Source organism: Lolium rigidum, chromosome 4 (genome assembly GCF_022539505.1).
Source record: "Lolium rigidum isolate FL_2022 chromosome 4, APGP_CSIRO_Lrig_0.1, whole genome shotgun sequence".
NCBI classification, from domain to species: domain Eukaryota; kingdom Viridiplantae; phylum Streptophyta; class Magnoliopsida; order Poales; family Poaceae; genus Lolium; species Lolium rigidum.
In genome coordinates, this window is record NC_061511.1 from 41548757 (window position 1) to 41569994 (window position 21238).

General features: G+C 46.2%; 1 protein-coding gene across 1 annotated transcript; it reads left to right on the forward strand.

The window, feature by feature from the left end:
* The first annotated feature begins 2296 nt into the window (after positions 1–2296).
* On the forward strand, positions 2297–18361 carry LOC124646951 (desmethyl-deoxy-podophyllotoxin synthase-like). Its single transcript, XM_047186980.1, has 3 exons — positions 2297–3214; positions 3299–3550; positions 17972–18361. The coding sequence occupies exons 1-3, from the start codon at positions 2297–2299 to the stop codon at positions 18359–18361; spliced, it is 1560 nt and encodes a 519-aa protein (XP_047042936.1).
* Positions 18362–21238: the final 2877 nt, after the last annotated feature.

Genomic DNA, 21238 nt, shown 5'->3' on the forward strand with positions numbered 1-21238 from the left:
GATTTTTAAGTCCAGATGCCTATTATGCCATACATCGCAATCCCAGGAAGATTGTTGTTGCAAGACATAACAGTTGATATCATAAGTCATCATTCGTTACAAACCATAGTCATCTTACAAATATAGATCACATGATCCAATATTACACAAATAGTTGATCTAATGATGAACGAACACATTACATAGCAGAAGCGTAGTAGTAGTGGACTATCTAATCCACAGGCCAACGCTTGACGTCAGAAGATACTCCTAGTTGTCGTAGACGTCCTGCTGGCCATCATCTTCATACTGCTGATCCTCTTCATAGTCTGGCCATTTGAATAGCCAGGGATACAGCCGTGAGTACTTCTAAAGTACTCGCAAACTAATACTAGTGTAAGTACCATCAATTTTATTAAGAGGGTGCTAAGCTCTAGGTTTATTTGCATAAAGACAATTTTAGTTTATAAGCATTTAATAAAAGACTCTTCATTTGCTAACTAACTCAAGTGGAAACATTAGTGTCATTCCCACAACTCAGTTGTGATTCAAGTCAAGTCACCATTTCAATTCATCGTTCCTTTTTAAGAAAACGTCTGACAACGGAACATTATGGCCTTTCAATCGTCCGTAACCGTGGACACGACTATTCGAATAGGTTTACACTCTACAGAGGTTGTACACTTGTGCCACAACTTTTGATTACATCCGTCAGGGATAACCCTGAATAATCGTAACTCAGTATGCGGATCATCAACCATAATCTTTCACTTACATACCCTAGTATAGACACCTCTCCCCATGAGCTTGGCCTCCCAGTGAAGACAAACCGTCAGTCTGGGAACTGCACAGGTCTTGGGCCGGACATTCACCTCATTTCACGTCATTTCACATCATTTCACTTTCAACTGAGGCAGCCTCGGCATAACCCCTATGACGCTTGTTTAGAGGGAACTCATACTAAGATGCATAAACTTCCAGTTAAGCCCTACCCATAATCAGATATTGTGGGGGTATTAAATAATTGGAATGGTATCGCATCCGAACTCAATCATCAGTTTTTATCAAATTCATCATGTCATTCAAGTCACATTCACCTTTAAAAAAATTCAAAGTCATTTCATTTCACATGTTCCCATGTAGAGTAGTCAATTTTATTTGGTTTGCACTAGCAACTAGTCATGAGTGGTGCTCACTATCTTGTAGCTCTCTAGGCTAAATTTGATACTCTTGTAGTACTCTATATTTAGACCAAAGTCAACTATAAAAGTAAGCTTTAATAATCAAAGTAAAACCTTGTAAGGATAAAACTTGGGATTTAAGATGTTATCTCCATTCAATCTAATTGGTCATTGGAATGCTCCTGGAGTTTGGATTTGATTTCACAGTGGTTCAGATGATGGTGATGGTGCATCCCGACCAATGTGATACTAGGAGAGAACCGTGACTCCATCAATGGTGACAATCTTATTGAACAGTGACCAAAAGTGCTGATGATGTCCCACGTCCACACCTGATTTGCTTTGTTATTTAGGCCTCTTCTGATGCTATTCAACTCCCTATTCGTATGTACCCAGAAATATTTTCTCTGTAGCTATCACCCAGGACTTAAGATAACTCATTGTGTTCAGATGGTATGTGCATGCAAATGTCGATGTCATGTATTATTCAATTATGTGTAAACTGTCTATTACCTATTGTATTGCAAAACTATGCTTTCTTAATTGAATTTTTTCAACGTTTTTATAGCTGCTTGCTCGCCGTAGGCGGGCAATCGCGCGGCAAGCCGCGCTTTCCTACCTAGTATACTAAAGGGATGCTAACTTCTGCTGAGCGGAGCGAGGCCCGTTGCCGGTAAGGATCGTTGCCACCGCCTATATATAGATCAGATTATAAGATAACCCACGGCGTTTTTAACATTTTCCGATATGGTGAAGTTTTGCTGGCTGGCATCCGTGTTTTTTTCTCCTTTTGGAAGATGTTTTCCACGTTAAATCTCGTGTCTCCGCTGTGTTTTCTTTTATCGTTCTTCGTTATTTGCTTGTCGCGTTTATAACAGCTAGTTCATTCAATATTAACATGATGAGTTTACTAAATCAAAACGTATCTCGTGCCCTCTTAATTAAATTAAATAGTAATAGTTTAATTGTCTGGTCAACTGCTGCTTGTTTCATTCGAAATGCGATGCACATGATGTTTATATTATTGCAGAATTCATAACTGGAGTAGTACCGATTTTACGTCTCACGGGTCAGCTGATGCTGGTACTTGTACATAATGTGGAGGGTTGGGTGAAGGACGCACTACACCTCTGGCCATGGCGCAAGCGCATCTAGATGAAGAAGTGGTGTACTACTACTACCTCTATTACACCGTTGTCTTGGCCACCATCCTCGTAGTGGTAGCTCGTTTCCTTGTCGTCAAGCTGAGGCAGCGCAATTCCGGTGAGAACCCACCACCGGGGCCATGGCAGCTGCCTGTGATCGGCAGCCTCCACCACCTCTTCGGGGCCCTCCCACACCACGCCATGCGGGACCTCGCCCCCCAGCACGGCCCTCTTATGCTGCTTCGCCTGGGTGAGCTCCGCCTTGTAGTGGCCTCGTCGGCCACCGCGGCGAGGGAGGTGAAGAAGACCCACGATGCCGCCTTCGCCAAGCGCCCCCGGACGACAACAATCAACGCCATCACAAGGAACGGCGTCGGCATCGTGTATGCGCCGCAGGACGAGCAGTGGCGCCAGGTTCGTAAGCTGTGCGTGAACGAGCTGCTCAGCCCGCGGCAGGTCCGGTCCCTCCAGGCCACCCGCGAGGCTGAGGCCGCGAGGCTGGTGGCGGCACTGGCGTCGGCAGTCGGAGCCGAGCCGGTGAACTTTAGCTCCCACATCTTGACCTACGTCAATGACGTGGTGGTGCGCGCTGTGGTGGGCGACCGGATGACGGACCGGGACGCGTTCCTGGAGTGCCTGGACGAAGGCATCAAGGTGGCCACTGGGTTCACCCTCGCCGACTTGTTCCCGTCGTCGCGGCTCGCGCGTGCATTCAGCCGCACGTCGCGCCGGGTGGAGGCAGTGGTAAGCGATATGAAGCGTATCATGGACGGGGTCATCGACGAGCACCTCGCGAGGAGGTCAAGCAAGGAAGAAGAAGAAGACCTCCTGGATGTGCTGCTGAGGATCCAGACAGACGGCGGCCTCCAGGTGCCTCTCGAGGCAGGAACCATCCGTGCCATGATCACTGTAAGCTAGAGCTCCGTCCCGTAGGAAATTTCCCATTAACCATGCATGATCTTGTGTTTCATTCACCAAGTCGATCTACTGCAGGATCTCTTGGGGGCCGGGAGCGAGACCACAGCAACGACGCTCGATTGGGCCATGACGGAAATGATGCGGAACCCACATGTTTTGCGCAAGGCGCAGGCGGAGGTCCGCCATGCCCTCGCCGCCGGCGGGCAGAGCCGCATCCGGGAGAAGGCCCTCCCACAGCTGCGCTACCTGCAGCTTGTTATCAAGGAGACGCTACGGCTGCACATGGCCGGGCCGCTGCTCCTCCCACGGGAATGCACAGACCCCTGCCGTGTTGTAACATCCCAAGTTTTCAACCAAATAAATAAAGAAAGAAAAGTCAATTACTCAAAATTTGCAACAAACAAAAACTTTTCTATGCATATAGTGTCACATATAGTTTCATGCATAAGTGTGATTTTCTTTTGTGCAATTGCCATGATAAGTGTTGATATGTTGATCACTTGCTATTAAACCCTAAACCAAGATCACAAAACCCTAAATTGAGGAAATTAAAGGAATTGGCAAATAATTCCAAATTCCCTCTCATACACATAAGAGCAAATTTGCAAATCTTCTTTATAGGCCACCATTGCTTGACCTATGGTTTCTAAAACTCTTCTATAACTAAAACAAATCAAAATGCAGCAAAGAAACCAAAATCAAAGCAAAGGAAATTTCAAATTTAACACACATATGATAATGGTCATATGTCACCATTTTAATTTCTTCCCCACTTTTCCCCTCTTTATCTTTTGATTCTTAAACTAGACCTGGTCAACTATAACCACCTCATCCAAGACCAAGTGAAGAGGAACAACTTTAGCGTTGACCATCATCCCTGGAGTTGACTAGGTTGACCAGAAATTAAGTGACAAGATGGGACCCGGGAATGAAAACAAGATCACCTCAATTTCGAAAATTTGCAAATCTTCTCCAATTTGAACCTCACCACCACCAAACCACTTCTCTAATTATATGTTTGAATTCCACCAAAAAGAATTTCAAAATTCAAATAATTTTCTCATGCGGCCATTTCATCGAGCACTTAGCATGCACTATTCTGGTTTGATCACACACCCTTTTACCCACTGGTTTCTTGCCTAAACCCCTTTAACTTGTGATCATTAGACCCTCCTGCAGCCCCTGCATCGAGCTTAGTCCTTGCCATCGTCGTTTAAAGTGGAAAACGGAGGAGAAAAGCTCACCACCGTACCATGCCGGCCACCTTTGGTAATTCACATCTCTGGCCTCCCTCTCTCTCCAAAACCATGTCTCAGAGCATCTACTCATCACCACGATCATGCCAGTGCACGGCCCGAGCTCGCCAAGGCATGACATTGGCCAGAACGCACGCGTCCAAAACCATGCCAGTGCATGCCAGCCGACGCGGTGAGCGCGCTCTGGGACGCGCCAGAGCATCTCGCGCTCGATCGCCCTCGTCCTTCCCCTGCATCCCTATGCCTGGAACGAGCACCGCCACCCTCACCTCTACCGCCTAGACACACTCGAACGACTGCGGCCGCCTTGTCACCGTCGTCCTCGCCGGAAACGTACCGCGGGTACTGCCGCACTCATCGCACGCGCCAAAGCCATCCTCTCACCCTTTCTATGCGCTAGCTAGTCCTGGAGCATCGCTAGAACGCCTCCTACAAGATGCCGTCCTTCACTTGCCCCTTCGCTCGCCGGAGGCGCCACGCCATGGACGCCCCTTCACAGCACCCGCGGCACCACTTCGCCCGCTATAAATAGAGGAGCTCTGAGCTCCATTTCTTCACACCATCTGCTCTCCTCTCATCTCTGCCTCCTCTCCACCAGTCAATTTAACACCACCTCGCCGGAGCACCACCAATTGCAAGACGAAGCCCGCCGGAGCCCGCAGATCGTCGCCGACGATTGACGCCGCCCCGAGCCTCGCCACTGCTACCAGGAGCTTCAGCACCATCGACAACGTCGCCTCGCACCTAGCAGCACCCCGCGGGAACGCTGGTAGGTCCTCCCACCCCCTAGGCTCGCCGCCAGTAAGCCCGTCGCTCGCCGCAGAAGACGACGACCGTGCACCGCACGATCGCGTTCTAATCCAACGTCTCTCAGCGCGCGTACCGCTTCGCGGGTTTAGTAGTCGCTGACGGGTGGAGCCACCATGTCAGGGCGGCCCGCGCGCACTGATGCGTTGCTGGGCCATGCGTCGCGTTTTTAAAACCGTTTCGGCCCAATTCCTTTTCCCGCGCAGCCCACGAATTCAAAATTTGATTAAATAGTTTCAACTCAAATTCAATACTGGTGTCCACTTCCAAATTGAATTACTTTCAAACCACTGCACCAAATTTAGCCAACTTTATATCTTTGGAAAGCTAAGAAAATTACCTAGCCAATGCCACTGGTCCCATCTCCAAATTCGGGGTAGAATTAATCTGCTAAAAATAACAAGACAGGGACTTTTGCAGATTCAAACTTTATTTAAAATTCAACCAAATTTGATTTTGAGTTGATTCCAACTCTCATGGATCACAAATGATGTATCCTAATTGTTTATGCAATAATATAGCCAAGTTAGTTGCATGAGCATGGACTGGATCAAAATAATGGCTATGTAGCCATTTCTAGTACATTTAAATTGTGGAATTTAAATCTTATAAATATGAGAGCTAATCTCTCATTTAAATCTTGATCCTAAGTAATACAATAAGGGGAAATGACTATAGGCTAATAAACCTATGATTGTTATTACTTAGAGATTTTAAATCATTTAAATGATAACTTTAAATTGTATGAGGTGTAGCACCTCATTTAAATTATTACTCCCTCATAATAGATATGAAATGTTGACCTTGGTCAACCTATATTTCATACCTTATTATTATTTGTGGAGATTAAATCTTGATAGGATATAATGAGAGGAACTTATTTTCTCCAAAGATTTAATTAGCAAATCAAATAAATACTTATAATGAGAGGAAATTATTTTTCTCTTAAATAAGAACAAACCAAGTAATTCACCATGCCATGATTGTTGTGATGTTAGAATTAGTGGTGTGAACCCTTTTATGTGTTTTAGTCTAGCATGCAAGTATTTGTGTGGTGATTGTGTACCTCGTATTCGTATATAGACGCTAGTAACGAGGAATATTTGGAGGAGGGAAGCTACTCTCAAGAGGAGGAGGAAAACTTTGACTCCTACCCCACCAAGGCAAGCTAACCCTTGCTACCCACCATGATGCAAAGCTCTACATGAGCAAGGCACCATCCCACTTTAAAATTTTATGTTTTACCTATCCCATGCTTTACCTTGCAATTATTTTGCTTATTTACTTTCAAAGTACTTTTTGAATTATGATCCACTTGGTCTAGAGTAGAACAATATTTAAGCTTAGCTTAGAGCAAATCCAAGCTAGATAGCACCCCTCATGAAATAGTGGCTAGTGCTAATCAAATAAAATTTGACTACTCTAGATGGGAACATGGTGAAGTGAAATGACTTTGAAAGAATGTGAATTTGAAGGTGACATGGTTGACTTGGTGAATTTAAATAAAAACTAGTGATTGGGTTTGAATGCGATACCCTTCCCATTATACAAGTACCCCCACAATACCTGATTATGGGTAGGGCTTAACTAGAAGCTTGTGTATTTTAGTATGGGTTCCCTCTAAACAAGCATCATAGGGGTTACGCCAAGGCTGCCTCCGTATATGATAAATGATGTGAATATGAGGTGAATGTACGACCCAAGCCCTGTGCAGTTCCCGGGTTAACAGTTGGTTTTCACCGGGAGGCCAAGCTCATGGGGAGAGGTGCCTATACTAGTATATGTAAGTGAAAGGTTAAGGTTGATGATCCGCGTACTGAGTTACGACGATTCGGGGTTATCCTGGACGGATGTAATCAAAAGTTGTGGCACAAGAGTACAACCTCTGCGAGTGTTAAACCTATTCGAATAGCCGTGTCCACGTTTACGGACGATTGGAAAGGCCATACTGTTCCGTTATCAGAATTTTTGATCTTAAAAAGGAATGATGAATTGAAAGATGATTTTGAACTTGAGTCTTAAATGATTGGTGGGAATGACACTAATGTTCCCACTTGAGATAGTCTAGCAAATGATGAGTCTTTACTAAATGTTTGTTGAAATAAAACTTGGCTTTATGCAAATAAACCTAGAGCTTAGCACCCCTTACTACACTCAATAGGTAATTACTTTAGTATTAGTTTGCGAGTACTTTAAAGTACTCATGGCTTTGCCCTAGCTATTCAAATGCCAGACTTTGAAGAGGAGCCACAGTATCAGGATGACGGACAACAGGACGTCTACGATAACTAGGATCGTCTTCCAACGTCAAGCGTTGCCTGTGGAAATGATAGTCCACTACTACTACGCTTCCGCTACTTACTTGTGATGTTGAACAATCTATTTGTGTAATATTGGATCATGTGATCCATTGTTGTAAGACAAGTATGTGTTGTAATAAATGATGACTCTGAACTACTTACTATTATGTCTCGCAAAAACAATCTTCCTGGGATTGCGATGTATGATATAATAGGCATCTGGACTTAAAAATCCGGGTGTTGACAAGTTGGTATCAGAGCCATTGTTTGACCTTAGGAGACCCTAGTTAGAATGGACGTTTGACAAACTTAGTTTCAAATTTAAACAAATTGAATAGTTATGAAATATACATTCATACCCTTACCTTTGAGACCTTTCCAATAGCAAATGCATGCTCTTATTTATAAGTTACTTAAAATTTTGAACACTTGCACTACTCTAACTTGCTCATCAATCCCTCTACAGATGGAGCCAATCATCCCGATGGAGCCTTTCATCCAAACCCAAGTGTACGACCTGGCGAACGGTGGAGATCTGATCTTTGAAAGGGACCTGGTTGCCCTCTCAGAGTTTCTCGGACGCTCCCCGCCTGTGTTCTACGGGGGTCAGGTCGCTGACCAGCCTGGGGGACAGCTTCAATGGGTCATCATGGCCAACCTCCCCGGGAAGCCGGAGTCACCCATGTTCCGCCAGATCCAGTTCTCTCTCCGGGAGAACAGCTGGCTTGACGGACTGGCACGCGCTCTGCAGGAGGCCCTCGCTCGTCTGTGCGGGCAAAACTCGGTGGCTATTGAAGGGGAGCGCTTTGCACACTTTGCAAGGCACACCTCTCTTGGGATGCACATCATCCTGCCATTCCACCCCGTGCTGAGGCACCACGTGGATCATCTCGACTTCATGTTGTTCGAGACTCGCGCCGAGCTGGACAATTCCCGCGCATTCGCCAACCACACCTACCTCCAGCTGGATCAGCGTGCGGAGACCATCAAGGTCCTCGCCAAGGAGCGTAGGGCTCTCCGCCAGCTGGTCTCGAAGAGGGACTCCACCATTCACCGCCTCAAGGCCAAGATCGCCGCGCTGAAGGAGACCGTCGCTACCCAGGCGGAACAGCTTCAGGCACTGGAAGAAGAAGGCGAGGGAGAAGACATCCAAGGGGATGGCTACTCCTACGTGAGCAACGATAACGACTACGAGGAGGAGGAAGATGAAGACTTGGACTTCCACCAGCACCTGACTGCCGGGATGGATACCACCTTCCCGATCCGCATCGATGGAGAGTAGTTCCCCCCTATGAGCACTTGCGTAGTATGAGATGTATCGGTCCTTTGTATCACCCCCTTGTATCGTAGATTGTTGAAAGGGTTCTTCAAACCCTCCGGTTTGTTGGTTTGTAATATTTGCTACTTGAATAATTAAGTTTGTGTGTTTGCTTCATCATATCAAGTTTTCAAGTTTTAAACTTTGTGAAACCTTATCCAAAACAAGCCATAGAACTTTCCCTCTCATCTCATAATCTATATCCATGTTCAGATGGCACCCCCAACTCGCAATCAGGATGCGATGATGCAGATGCTGCAAATGATGATGGCTGATAGAGAGGTTGAAAGAGCCGAAAGGCAAGCCAACATCGCTGCACTTCAACAGATTGCTCAGGGCAATCAAGGCCATGGAAACCACGACCATCCAGGGTCCAAACTGAAGAACTTCCAGAACACCAACCCACCGGTGTTTAGCAAGACAGAGGAGCCTCTTGACGCCGATGACTGGCTCCAGACAATGGAGAACAATCTTGAGGTTGCCGGAGTGGAAGACAACAAGAAGGTGCTGTTTGCCACCCACTATCTGGCAGGACCTGCACGTGCCTGGTGGACAAGTGCCCGCGCATTGAATGCGGGGCAAATGATGACTTGGGCAGATTTCAAGCTCAAGTTTAGCAAGTATCATGTGCCACCGGGCTTGATCAAGAAGATGAGGGATGAGTTCAGGGAACTGAAGCAAGGCCGTCTGACCGTGGTAGAATACCGCGACAGATTCCTCACTCTGTCAAGGTACGCCCCGGACGAGACGGACACCACCGAGAAGAGGAAGGAAAGGTTCCTGAATGGTCTACACGATGAGATGCAGAATGTGCTGGTCAACATCCCTTTTGCTGACCTGGAAGCCCTTGTTGACTCCGCCATCCAGATGGAGGGGAAACTGAACCAGGCCAACGAGAACCGCAAGCGCCGAATGATGAATCAGAGTGGGCCCAGCAGTACCCACAAGTATCGCCCTAGCTCAAGTGGAGGTTTCGCCCCCAGAACCAACAAGCCCCCTATGCAGCACCCACGTCCGGGTTATCAGAACCGGAGTGGAGGAAACCCCAGGCCAGGAGGCCACCCCAACAACAGCAACTATAACAACAACCACAACAACTTCAACCGCGCTCCACCCCGAGCCCCCAACCACAACAACAACACCTCCAACACTGCTCCTAGGACTGGGAGCAACGCTGTTCCCATCACCCCCAAGGACAAGTCCACCATCACTTGTTACGAGTGTGGAGTGGTGGGGCACTACTCCAACGAGTGCCCCAAGAGACTCGCCAAGACTGCTGCCAACACCTCTGGCCATGCTCAGCAACAACGCCGTGTCGCCAACGGCAAGAAGTTCACCCCCAACAACCCGAACAACCGTAGCGGCCGCCTCTTTCACATGAGTGCGGAAGAAGCTCAGGAAGCCCCAGATGTCGTGCTGGGTATGTTCTCTGTTAACTCAATATCTGCAAGAGTGCTCGTTTGATTCTGGAGCATCGCATTCGTTTGTTACCGAAGATTTTGCATGCACTAGTAAGATTCAACCCATCGGTTTGAAGCATGTCATGATAGTTCAAATACACTGGATCGACCACTAAAGCTAGAAAAATTTGCAAAGATGTTCCTATCAGAATTCATGAAATAGAATTTTATGCAAATTTGATTGTTCTGGGAACAAAAGGTTTGGAAGTAGTACTGGGTATGGACTGGATGTCGAAACATCATGGACTGATTGATTGTGCCAAGAAGGTCATCACCATGACTAGTAGCACCAGAATATTAGTAGAGCACATATCTGAAATACTACCCAGAAAGTTTACTTGCAACCAGAGTTTAGCCAAACCCACCTTGGATCAGATCAGGGTCGTTTGTCGATACCCCAATGTGTTTCCTGATGATCTACCCGGTATGCCCCCAGATCGGGATATCGAGTTTATTATCGAGTTAATCCCTGGAACCGGACCTATAGCCCAGAGAGCCTATAGCATGAACCCGGCAGAATTAGTGGAACTGAAGAAGCAACTGGATGATATGCTATTCAAGGGTCTGATTCGACCAAGTGCATCGCCTTGGAGATCACCAGTTTTGTTTGTGGACAAGAAGGATGGTGCAAATCGTTTATGTACGGATTACCGTAAGCTTAACGATGTCACCATCAAGAACAAGTACCCCTTGCCGAAGATAGAAGATCTGTTTGACCAGCTTACCGGTGCCAAAGTGTTCTCGAAGATTGATCTGAGGACTGGTTACCATCAACTGAAGATTCGTGCCACCGATATCCCCAAAACTGCTTTCACCACCAGATATGGATTGTATGAGTACAATGTCATGTCATTTGGATTAACCAATGCCCCCGCTTATTTCATGAACCTCATGAATAAGGTCTTTATGAACTTTCTGGATAAGTTTGTCGTTGTCTTCATCGACGACATCCTTATCTACTCCAAATCCGAAGAAGAACATGAGCAACATCTGGGAGTGGTCTTAGATACCCTTCGGGAGCATCAGTTGTACGCCAAGTTCGGCAAGTGTGAGTTACTGGTTGAAGGAAGTAGGATTCCCGGGACATATCTTGTCCGCAGGAGGAATTGCCGTTGACCCCTCGAAGATCAAGACTGTTGAAGAATGGAAAGCCCCAACCACCCAGACTGAAGTCCGTGCATTTCTCGGATTGGCAGGATATTACCGCCGATTTGTTGAAGGATTTTCGAGCATAGCAAAACCGATGACTCAGTTGTTGAAGAAGGACAAGAAGTTCGAATGGACGGACAAGTATGAAGAGAGTTTCCAACAGCTCAAGAGCAGACTGACTTCAGCCCCAATACTGATCATGCCGGACATCACCAAGCCGTTTGACGTGTATTGTGATGCCTCCAAGATTGGTCTTGGATGTGTGTTAATGCAAGAAGGGAAAGTGATATCTTACCTGTCAAGGCAACTGAAGCAGCATGAGCAGAACTATCCAACCCATGACCTAGAGCTAGCAGCCGTGGTTTTAGCACTGAAAGTATGGCGTCATTACCTCATGGGTAATCGATGTGAGATCTATTCAGATCACAAGAGCTTGAAGTATATCTTCACCCAGAAGGAGCTGAACATGAGGCAGAGAAGATGGTTAGAGCTAATCAAGGATTACGATATGGAAATTCACTACCACCCCGGCAAGGCCAATGTGGTAGCGGATGCTTTGAGTAGACTGCCGTGTCAGTTGAACTCCATGATCGCAGAAGAGCAACCTAGTCTGTTTCAAGAGTTTGAATAGTTTAGAATGGAGCTAGTTAGTGAAGGATTTCTAGCAAGCATTGAACTCCAACCCACCCTGATTAGTCAGATCAAGGAAGCCCAGAAGGGAAATGCAAGCATTGATGGGATAAAGAGCCAAATAGCTGCGGGAAAAGCACCGGTATTCACCGTAGATGAAGAAGGAGCGCTATGGTACAACGGACGCCTTTGCGTGCCGTCAGATTTAGAGTTGAAGCAAGTTATCCTGAAAGAAGCCCATGACACCCTGTACTCCATTCATCCCGGAGGAACCAAGATGTACCAAGATTTGAAAGAGCAATTTTGGTGGCATGGAATGAAGAGAGAAATTGGAAGCTACATCGCCAAATGTGATATCTGTCAACGAGTCAAGGCAGAACATCAACGCCCCGCAGGACTGTTGCAACCCCTACAGATTCCCAAATGGAAGTGGGATTCTGTCGGAATGGACTTCATCACTGGACTACCCAAATCTAGTAAAGGGAATGATTCTATTTGGATAGTGGTCGACAGGTTGACCAAAGTCGCCCACTTCATCCCCGTCAAGACCACCTATCAAGGACCGAGACTAGCAGAGTTATATATCTCACGGATAGTCAGCTTGCACGGAACCCCGAAGTCAATAGTGTCCGATAGAGGATCCCAATTCACCTCCAGATTCTGGCAGAAAGTGCATGAAGGACTCGGAACTCGACTGAATTTCAGCACAGCCTATCACCCGCAGACGGATGGACAGACGGAACGAGTCAATCAGATACTGGAGGATATGTTGAGAGCATGTGTGCTAGAGTATGGATCCAAGTGGGAAGACTGGTTGCCGTACGCAGAATTCTCGTACAACAACAGCTACCAAGCCAGTTTGAAATGGCCCCCTTTGAAGCACTGTACGGAAGGAAGTGCCGTACCCCTCTGAACTGGTCGGAAGTCAGAGAGAGTCAAGTCTTTGGACCAGATATTCTCCGTGAAGCTGAAGAGAAGGTTCACAAGATCCGCGAATACCTCAAGACAGCCCAATCAAGACAGAAGAGCTACGCCGACAAAAGACGCCGGGAGATGACCTTCGAGATCGGAGATTTCGTCTATCTTAAAGTGTCCCCCCTTAAAGGAATGCAGAGATTCCAGCTTAGAGGAAAGCTTGCACCCCGATATGTCGGACCCTTCAAAGTCCTGAGTCGCCGAGGAGAAGTGTCCTATCAACTGGAGTTACCGGAAGAAATGGCAGCGGTACACAATGTGTTTCACATCTCGTTACTCAGGAAGTGCTTAGAAGTACCGGAATCAACGAAAGTCTTCAAGAACATCGATCATCGAGCTGTGGATATCAACTCAGACTTGACATATCGCGAAGTGCCTATTCGCATATTGGAAGAAGCTTTCAGAACCACTCGCACCCGGAGTATCAAGTTTCTGAAGATCCAATGGAGTAACCACACCGAAGAAGAAGCCACTTGGGAGAGAGAGGACTTCATGAAGACGGAGTACCCAGATCTCTTTAGTACCTAGTTTCTTTAAGATCTCGGGACGAGATCTTTTGTAAGGGGGGAGGGTTTGTAACATCCCAAGTTTTCAACCAAATAAATAAAGAAAGAAAAGTCAATTACTCAAAATTTGCAACAAACAAAAACTTTTTCTATGCGTATAGTGTCACATATAGTTTCATGCATAGGTGTGATTTTCTTTTGTGCAATTGCCATGATAAGTGTTGATATGTTGATCACTTGCTATTAAACCCTAAATCAAGATCACAAAACCCTAAATGAGGAAATTAAAGGAATTGGCAAATAATTCCAAATTCCCTCTCATACACATAAGAGCAAATTTGCAAATCTTCTTTATAGGCCACCATTGCTTGACCTATGGTTTCTAAAACTCTTATATAACTAAAACAAATCAAAATGCAGCAAAGAAACCAAAATCAAAGCAAAGGAAATTTCAAATTTAACACACATATGATAATGGTCATATGTCACCATTTTAATTTCTTCCCCACTTTGCCCCTCTTTATCTTTTGATTCTTAAACTAGACCTGGTCAACTATGACCACCTCATCCAAGACCAAGTGAAGAGGAACAACTTTGGCGTTGACCATCATCCCTGGAGTTGACTAGGTTGACCAGAAATTAAGTGACAAGATGGGACCCGGGAATGAAAACAAGATCACCTCAATTTCGAAAATTTACAAATCTTCTCCAATTTGAACCTCACCACCACCAAACCACTTCTCTAATTATATGTTTGAATTCCACCAAAAAGAATTTCAAAATTCAAATAATTTTCTCATGCGGCCATTTCATCAAGAACTTGGCATGCACTATTCTGGTTTGATCACACACCCTTTTACCCACTGGTTTCTTGCCTAAACCCCTTTAACTTGTGATCATTAGACCCTCCTGCAGCCCCTGCATCGAGCTTAGTCCTTGCCATCATCGTTTAAAGTGGAAAACGGAGGAGAAAAGCTCACCACCGTACCATGCCGGCCACCTTTGGTCATCACATCTCTGGCCTCCCTCTCTCTCCAAAACCATGTCTCAGAGAATCTACTCATCACCATGATCATGCCAGCGCACGGCCCGAGCTCGCCAAGGCACGGCATTGGCCAGAACGCACGCGTCCAAAACCATGCCAGTGCATGCCAGCCCACGCGGTGAGCGCGCTCTGGGACGCGCCAGAGCATCTCGCGCTTGATCGCCCTCGTCCTTCCCCAGCATCCCTATGCCTGGAACGAGCACCGCCACCCTCACCTCTACCGCCTAGACACACTCGAACGACTGCGGCCGCCTTGTCACCGTCGTCCTCGCCGAAAACGTACCGCGGGTACTGCCGCACAAATCGCATGCGCCCGAGCCATCCTCTCACCCTTTCTTTGCGCTAGCTAGTCCTGGAGCATCGCTAGAACGCCTCCTACAAGATGCCGTCCTTCACTTGCCCCTTCGCTCGCCGGAGGCGCCACGCCATGGACGCCCCTTCACAGCACCCGCGGCACCACTTCGCCCGCTATAAATAGAGGAGCTCTGAGCTCCATTTCTTCACACCATCTGATCTCCTCTCATCTCTGCCTCCTCTCCACCAATCAATTTAACACCACCTCGCCGGAGCACCACCAATTGCAAGGCGAAGCCCGCCGGAGCCCGCAGATCGTCGCCGACGATTGACGCTGCCCCGAGCCTCGCCACTGCTACCAGGAGCTTCAGCACCATCGACAACGTCGCCTCGCACCTAGCAGCACCCTGCGGGAATGCTGGTAGGTCCTCCCACCCCCTAGGCTCGCCGCCAGTAAGCACGTCGCTCGCCGGAGAAGACGACGATCGTGCACCGCACGATCGCGTTCTAATCCAACGTCTCTCAGCGCGCGTACCGCTTCGCGGGTTTAGTAGTCGCTGACGGGTGGAGCCACCATGTCAGGGCGGCCCGCGCGCACTGATGCGTTGCTGGGACGTGCGTCGCATTTTTAAAACCGTTTCGGCCCAATTCCTTTTCCCGCGCAGCCCACGAATTCAAAATTTGATTAAATAGTTTCAACTCAAATTCAATACTGGTGTCCACTTCCAAATTGAATAACTTTCAAACCACTGCACCAAATTTAGCCAACTTTATATCTTTGGAAAGATAAGAAAATTACCTAGCCAATGCCACTGGTCCCATCTCCAAATTCGGGGTAGAATTAATCTGCTAAAAATAACAAGACAGGGACTTTTGCAGATTCAAACTTTATTTAAAATTCAACCAAATTTGATTTTGAGTTGATTCCAACTCTCATGGATCACAAATGATGTACTCTAATTGTTTATGCAATAATATAGCCAAGTTAGTTGCATGAGCATGGACTGGATCAAAATAATGGCTATGTAGCCATTTCTAGTACATTTAAATTGTGGAATTTAAATCTTATAAATATGAGAGCTAATCTCTCATTTAAATCTTGATCCTAAGTAATACAATAAGGGGAAATGACTATAGGCTAATAAACCTCTGATTGTTATTACTTAGAGATTTTAAATCATTTAAATGATAGCTTTAAATTGTATGAGGTGTAGCACCTCATTTAAATTATTACTCCCTCATAATAGATATGAAATGTTGACCTTGGTCAACCTATATTTCATACCTTATTATTATTTGTGGAGATTAAATCTTGATAGGATATAATGAGAGGAAATTATTTTCTCCAAAGATTTAATTAGCAAATCAAATAAATACTTATAATGAGAGGAAATTATTTTTTCTCTTAAATAAGAACAAACCAAGTAATTCACCATGCCATGATTGTTGTGATGTTAGAATTAGTGGTGTGAACCCTTTTGTGTGTTTTAGTCTAGCATGCAAGTATTTGTGTGGTGATTGTGTACCTCGTATTCGTATATAGATGCTAGTAACGAGGAATACTTGGAGGAGGGAAGCTACTCTCAAGAGGAGGAGGAAAACTTTGACTCCTACCCCCACCAAGGCAAGCTAACCCTTGCTACCCACCATGATGCAAAGCTCTACATGAGCAAGGCACCATCCCACTTTAAAATTTTATGTTTTACCTATCCCATGTTTTACCTTGCAATTATTTTGCTTATTTACTTTCAAAGTACTTTTTGAATTATGATCCACTTGGTCTAGAGTAGAACAATATTTAAGCTTAGCTTAGAGAAAATCCAAGCTAGATAGCACCCCTCATGAAATAGTGGCTAGTGCTAATCAAATAAAATTTGACTACTCTAGATGGGAACATGGTGAAGTGAAATGACTTTGAAAGAATGTGAATTTGAAGGTGACATGGTTGACTTGGTGAATTTAAATAAAAACTGATGATTGGGTTTGAATGCGATACCCTTCCAATTATACAAGTACCCCCACAATACCTGATTATGGGTAGGGCTTAACTAGAAGCTTGTGTATTTTAGTATGGGTTCCCTCTAAACAAGCATCATAGGGGTTACGCCAAGGCTGCCTCCGTATATGAGAAATGATGTGAATATGAGGTGAATGTACGACCCAAGCCCTGTGCAGTTCCCGGGTTAACAGTTGGTTTTCACCGGGAGGCCAAGCTCATGGGGAGAGGTGCCTATACTAGTATATGTAAGTGAAAGGTTAAGGTTGATGATCCGCGTACTGAGTTACGACGATTCGGGGTTATCCTCGACGGATGTAATCAAAAGTTGTGGCACAAGAGTACAACCTCTGCAGAGTGTTAAACCTATTCGAATAGCCGTGTCCACGTTTACGGACGATTGGAAAGGCCATACTGTTCCGTTATCAGAATTTTTGATCTTAAAAAGGAATGATGAATTGAAAGGTGATTTTGAACTTGAGTCTTAAATGATTGGTGGGAATGACACTAATGTTCCCACTTGAGATAGTCTAGCAAATGATGAGTCTTTACTAAATGTTTGTTGAAATAAAACTTGGCTTTATGCAAATAAACCTAGAGCTTAGCACCCCTTACTACACTCAATAGGTAATTACTTTAGTATTAGTTTGCGAGTACTTTAAAGTACTCATGGCTTTGCCCTGGCTATTCAAATGCCAGACTTTGAAGAGGAGCCACAGTATCAGGATGACGGACAACAGGACGTCTACGATAACTAGGATCGTCTTCCAACGTCAAGCGTTGCCTGTGGAAATGATAGTCCACTACTACTACGCTTCCGCTACTTACTTGTGATGTTGAACAATCTATTTGTGTAATATTGGATCATGTGATCCATTGTTGTAAGACAAGTATGTGTTGTAATAAATGATGACTCTGAACTACTTCCTATTATGTCTCGCAAAAACAATCTTCCTCGGATTGCGATGTATGATATAATAGGCATCTGGACTTAAAAATCCGGGTGTTGACACGTGTCCTGGGCTATGACGTTCCCAAGGGCGCCATGATGCTTGTCAACGTGTGGGCGATCGGTCGGGATACCGCCAACTGGGGGCCCGACGTCGAGGAATTCAGGCCGGAGAGGTTTGAGGAGGCCGGCACCGTCGCGCTGGACTTTAGGGGCACAAACTTTGAGTTTCTGCCGTTCGGCGCCAGCCGGAGGATGTGCCCAGGGTTAACATTCGGCCTTGCGGTCATGGAGCTCGCGCTGGCCAGCATCGTCTTCCATTTTGACTGGGAGCTACCCCAAGGCACTCCTCCGGTGAAGCTGGACATGATAGAGGCATTCGGCCTCACGGCAAAGAGAAAGACCGATTTGTGGCTACGTGCCACTCTTCGTGTTCCTATTCCTAATCTGTAGACGGTTTCTTTTGTTTTGTTCCATGTTTTTCTCGTATCATCATCTTTTTCCTCCGCAAACAAGTATTCAAGTTATGTAAACCGGTAATGCTGGACTTACGGACTAGTTCTCTTACGGATGACTTACGGGCTGACGTCTATTGATTGGGTTGGTTGAATTCTGCATGCTTCCTGAAAACTCGGGCCACTAACTGATTTCTCCGGCTACCACCTGTGTAAAATCTGATGTAAACCATCTTTTTTCCCCAATAATACTAGACTTACGGGAACTTTGTTACGGAAAACCTTTACGGGCTGAGGTGGAACAATTCCGTTAGTTCAAATCATTTTGCTCCCATGATTGCAGGATCTGAAATCTCCCCTCAACCTCCACGTCTGCCCGTAACCATGTTTCCATAAATAATCCATCTCTGTAAGAAAAGAAGGCCGATTGGGCAGTAAAAAGAGGACGCAATTATTAACTCGGAGCAACAACATCTCACCTCACAAGGCACGCACAGCGCATGACCTCACCCGTCGCCACTCTCCCCTTTCTCCTATCAATCTCTCACTCCAGGGATCCGCCCCGCCGTCGCTCGGTGCTGCTCCCCGCCTCGCAGTTCACCGGACGGCCACCCCACCACACCCACACGATTTCCTCGCCACCGGATACCCCCTATCCCCCCCCCCCAATCCCCTCAGTCCCCCCGATTCCCCATGCGCCCGCCATGCTCTAGGGGCCGGCCGATGTTGAGAACCTCCTCCCGGCCATTCCTTCTCCTCGCCATTCGGAGAGCATGGAGTTGGGAGCCCCCGTCACGTTTCAGGCACGCCCCCACTCACTGACAAGGTATTAACTTGTCAATGCCTACAAGTAGTAGACTAGGGTTTCGTTGGATGTAGAGGGCAAGTAGATCTCGAAGGTTTCAGCCGAAAAATACTCGACGATGTAAAAGTTAGGGTTTGGGAAAACAATGATTCGATCCTTTCTTTGTCCCTCGACTCCCCCTTATATAGGAGGCAGAGCCGAGGGATTCGTAGTACACAAGTTTACAGAGTCCGGGAGGGTTTCTAACCCTTCCCGCAAGATTCCAAATTACACTTCCTATTACAACTCTAGCTTTCCATAATAACATCTTGGGCTTCCGAATCTTCTTATTCTTCGATACGTGGACCTTCAGCAAACCCCGGGTACTATCTTCGGTAGGCCCATTGGGGATGCCTATGTCAGTAGCCCCTGAGATTTTGTTTGAGTCGTAGAGTCAAGGAAAATCTCCACTTTTATATTTATTCAATAACCTTGGACTTTACCACATATCTTTGCATACGAATTTCTATATTGTACAGGGATAATGGTAGTTGGGGCTAGTTCATCTGACGGATCAGGTACTAGTTAACTGCTCTAGTGGCAATCCGCAAAAACCTACTTCAAGATCACGTCCCCGGACATGATCTCGGGATACTGGTGTAAACTTCGACAGGTGCCGCTTAAGGTCTTACCATTCTGTCGAGTCCCAGTCATGTTTATCGGGTACCTAACGCGTCCGTTAGGATTTTTCATCGTATCTATTGATATGGAAAAAAGTAGCAAACCGATGTCAGAGACGGCGCCACGCCACGCAGAACGGATCTGGGGTCTTACCTTCGCAAAGTTTTGCGGCATTCAGAAATTATTCGCAACTTTGGCGTTCTGAGAATATATTGTCGAGTGCTTATTCGGCTGCTGGAATAGCACATTTTATTGAGTCAACGGATGACTTATATTGCTCTCCCGATGGGAGTATATGTAGAGTTATTTATATAAGTCGAAATATGCTCCCTTTTTCTTCTTCTTTTTCTCTTTCTTTTTTATGATTTCATCGGGCACGCGAACAGCGTTCCCGATGGGAGTAGCCCCTGAGGCTACAACCAAGGACTAGTGCTTGGTTGTAGGCTCAACACCTTAATGCGTCGTGTCGCTATATTGTCATTCTTTCTTGAAATTTTATATCTATCGGGTGCGCGAATAGCGCTCCCGATGGGAGTAGCCCCCGAGGCTACAGCCAAGGACTTGGACTTGGTTGTAGGCTCCACACTTTATGCCGCTATATTGTCGTTCCTTCTCGAGCTTTTACATCTATCGGGTCCGCGAACAGTGCTCTCGATGGGAGTAGCCCCCGAGGCTATGAACAAATGCTTGCGTTTGATCATAGGCTTCCGCAATTTCTATATTGTCATACCCGAAGTTTACTTTTTTCCAAAGTAGCCCCCGAGCATTTGGGCAAAAACTTGTATTTGATCAAAGGCTCCCGAAATAATAGATAAATTTTTCCTGCCGCCAATCTTCTTATTTCATACTTGTCGAGATTTTCCCCTTGGTCAAAGTGACCTCAATGCTGACGATAGCCACGATCTTTATATCCAAAAAACTCGAGTACTGCTGTCCCTGCTTTGTCGGTCAAAGTTCCTACCATCTTGACACGTTGTGCAAGTGGGGGACACACGTCCTCCGCTTTTCCTGGCGCACGTACTATGGCGCCTGTTCTGTTTCTTCACAGTAAAATACCTTTTTACCCCCTTGTTATGAGTTCATTGTCCACCGCACGATTTCTCCATCCAATGGTGCTTTGCTTCGCTAAATCCCTATATAAATCCTTCTTCTTCCTCCGTTCATACCTTCGCTCACGCCGCACCTCTGCTTTTCTCTGCAAAAACCTCCATTGCGCCCAGTGCTTCCTGAGCTCGCTCACGCGCAAACTTTGCTCCATCACCACTGTTGATACCACCACGCGCGCGGCTCACTCGCCACAGCACACCCGAATCCAAGATGGGCACTGAAGAACTGGAGTGGGAGAGATCGAAAATCTCCAACCAGGATGTCAATCTGATGAAGAAGCTGGGCCTGATGAAGAAGGAAGGC

Bases quoted from the DNA above. Each gene is read 5' to 3' on its own strand.
- LOC124646951 (XM_047186980.1), top strand. From the start codon at position 2,297: ATGGCGCAAGCGCATCTAGATGAAGAAGTGGTGTACTACTACTACCTC. The intron at 3,215-3,298 runs GTAAGCTAGAGC...GATCTACTGCAG, and splicing joins CCATCCGTGCCATGATCACT to GATCTCTTGGGGGCCGGGAG. The intron at 3,551-17,971 runs CGTGTTGTAACA...CGGGTGTTGACA, and splicing joins GGGAATGCACAGACCCCTGC to CGTGTCCTGGGCTATGACGT.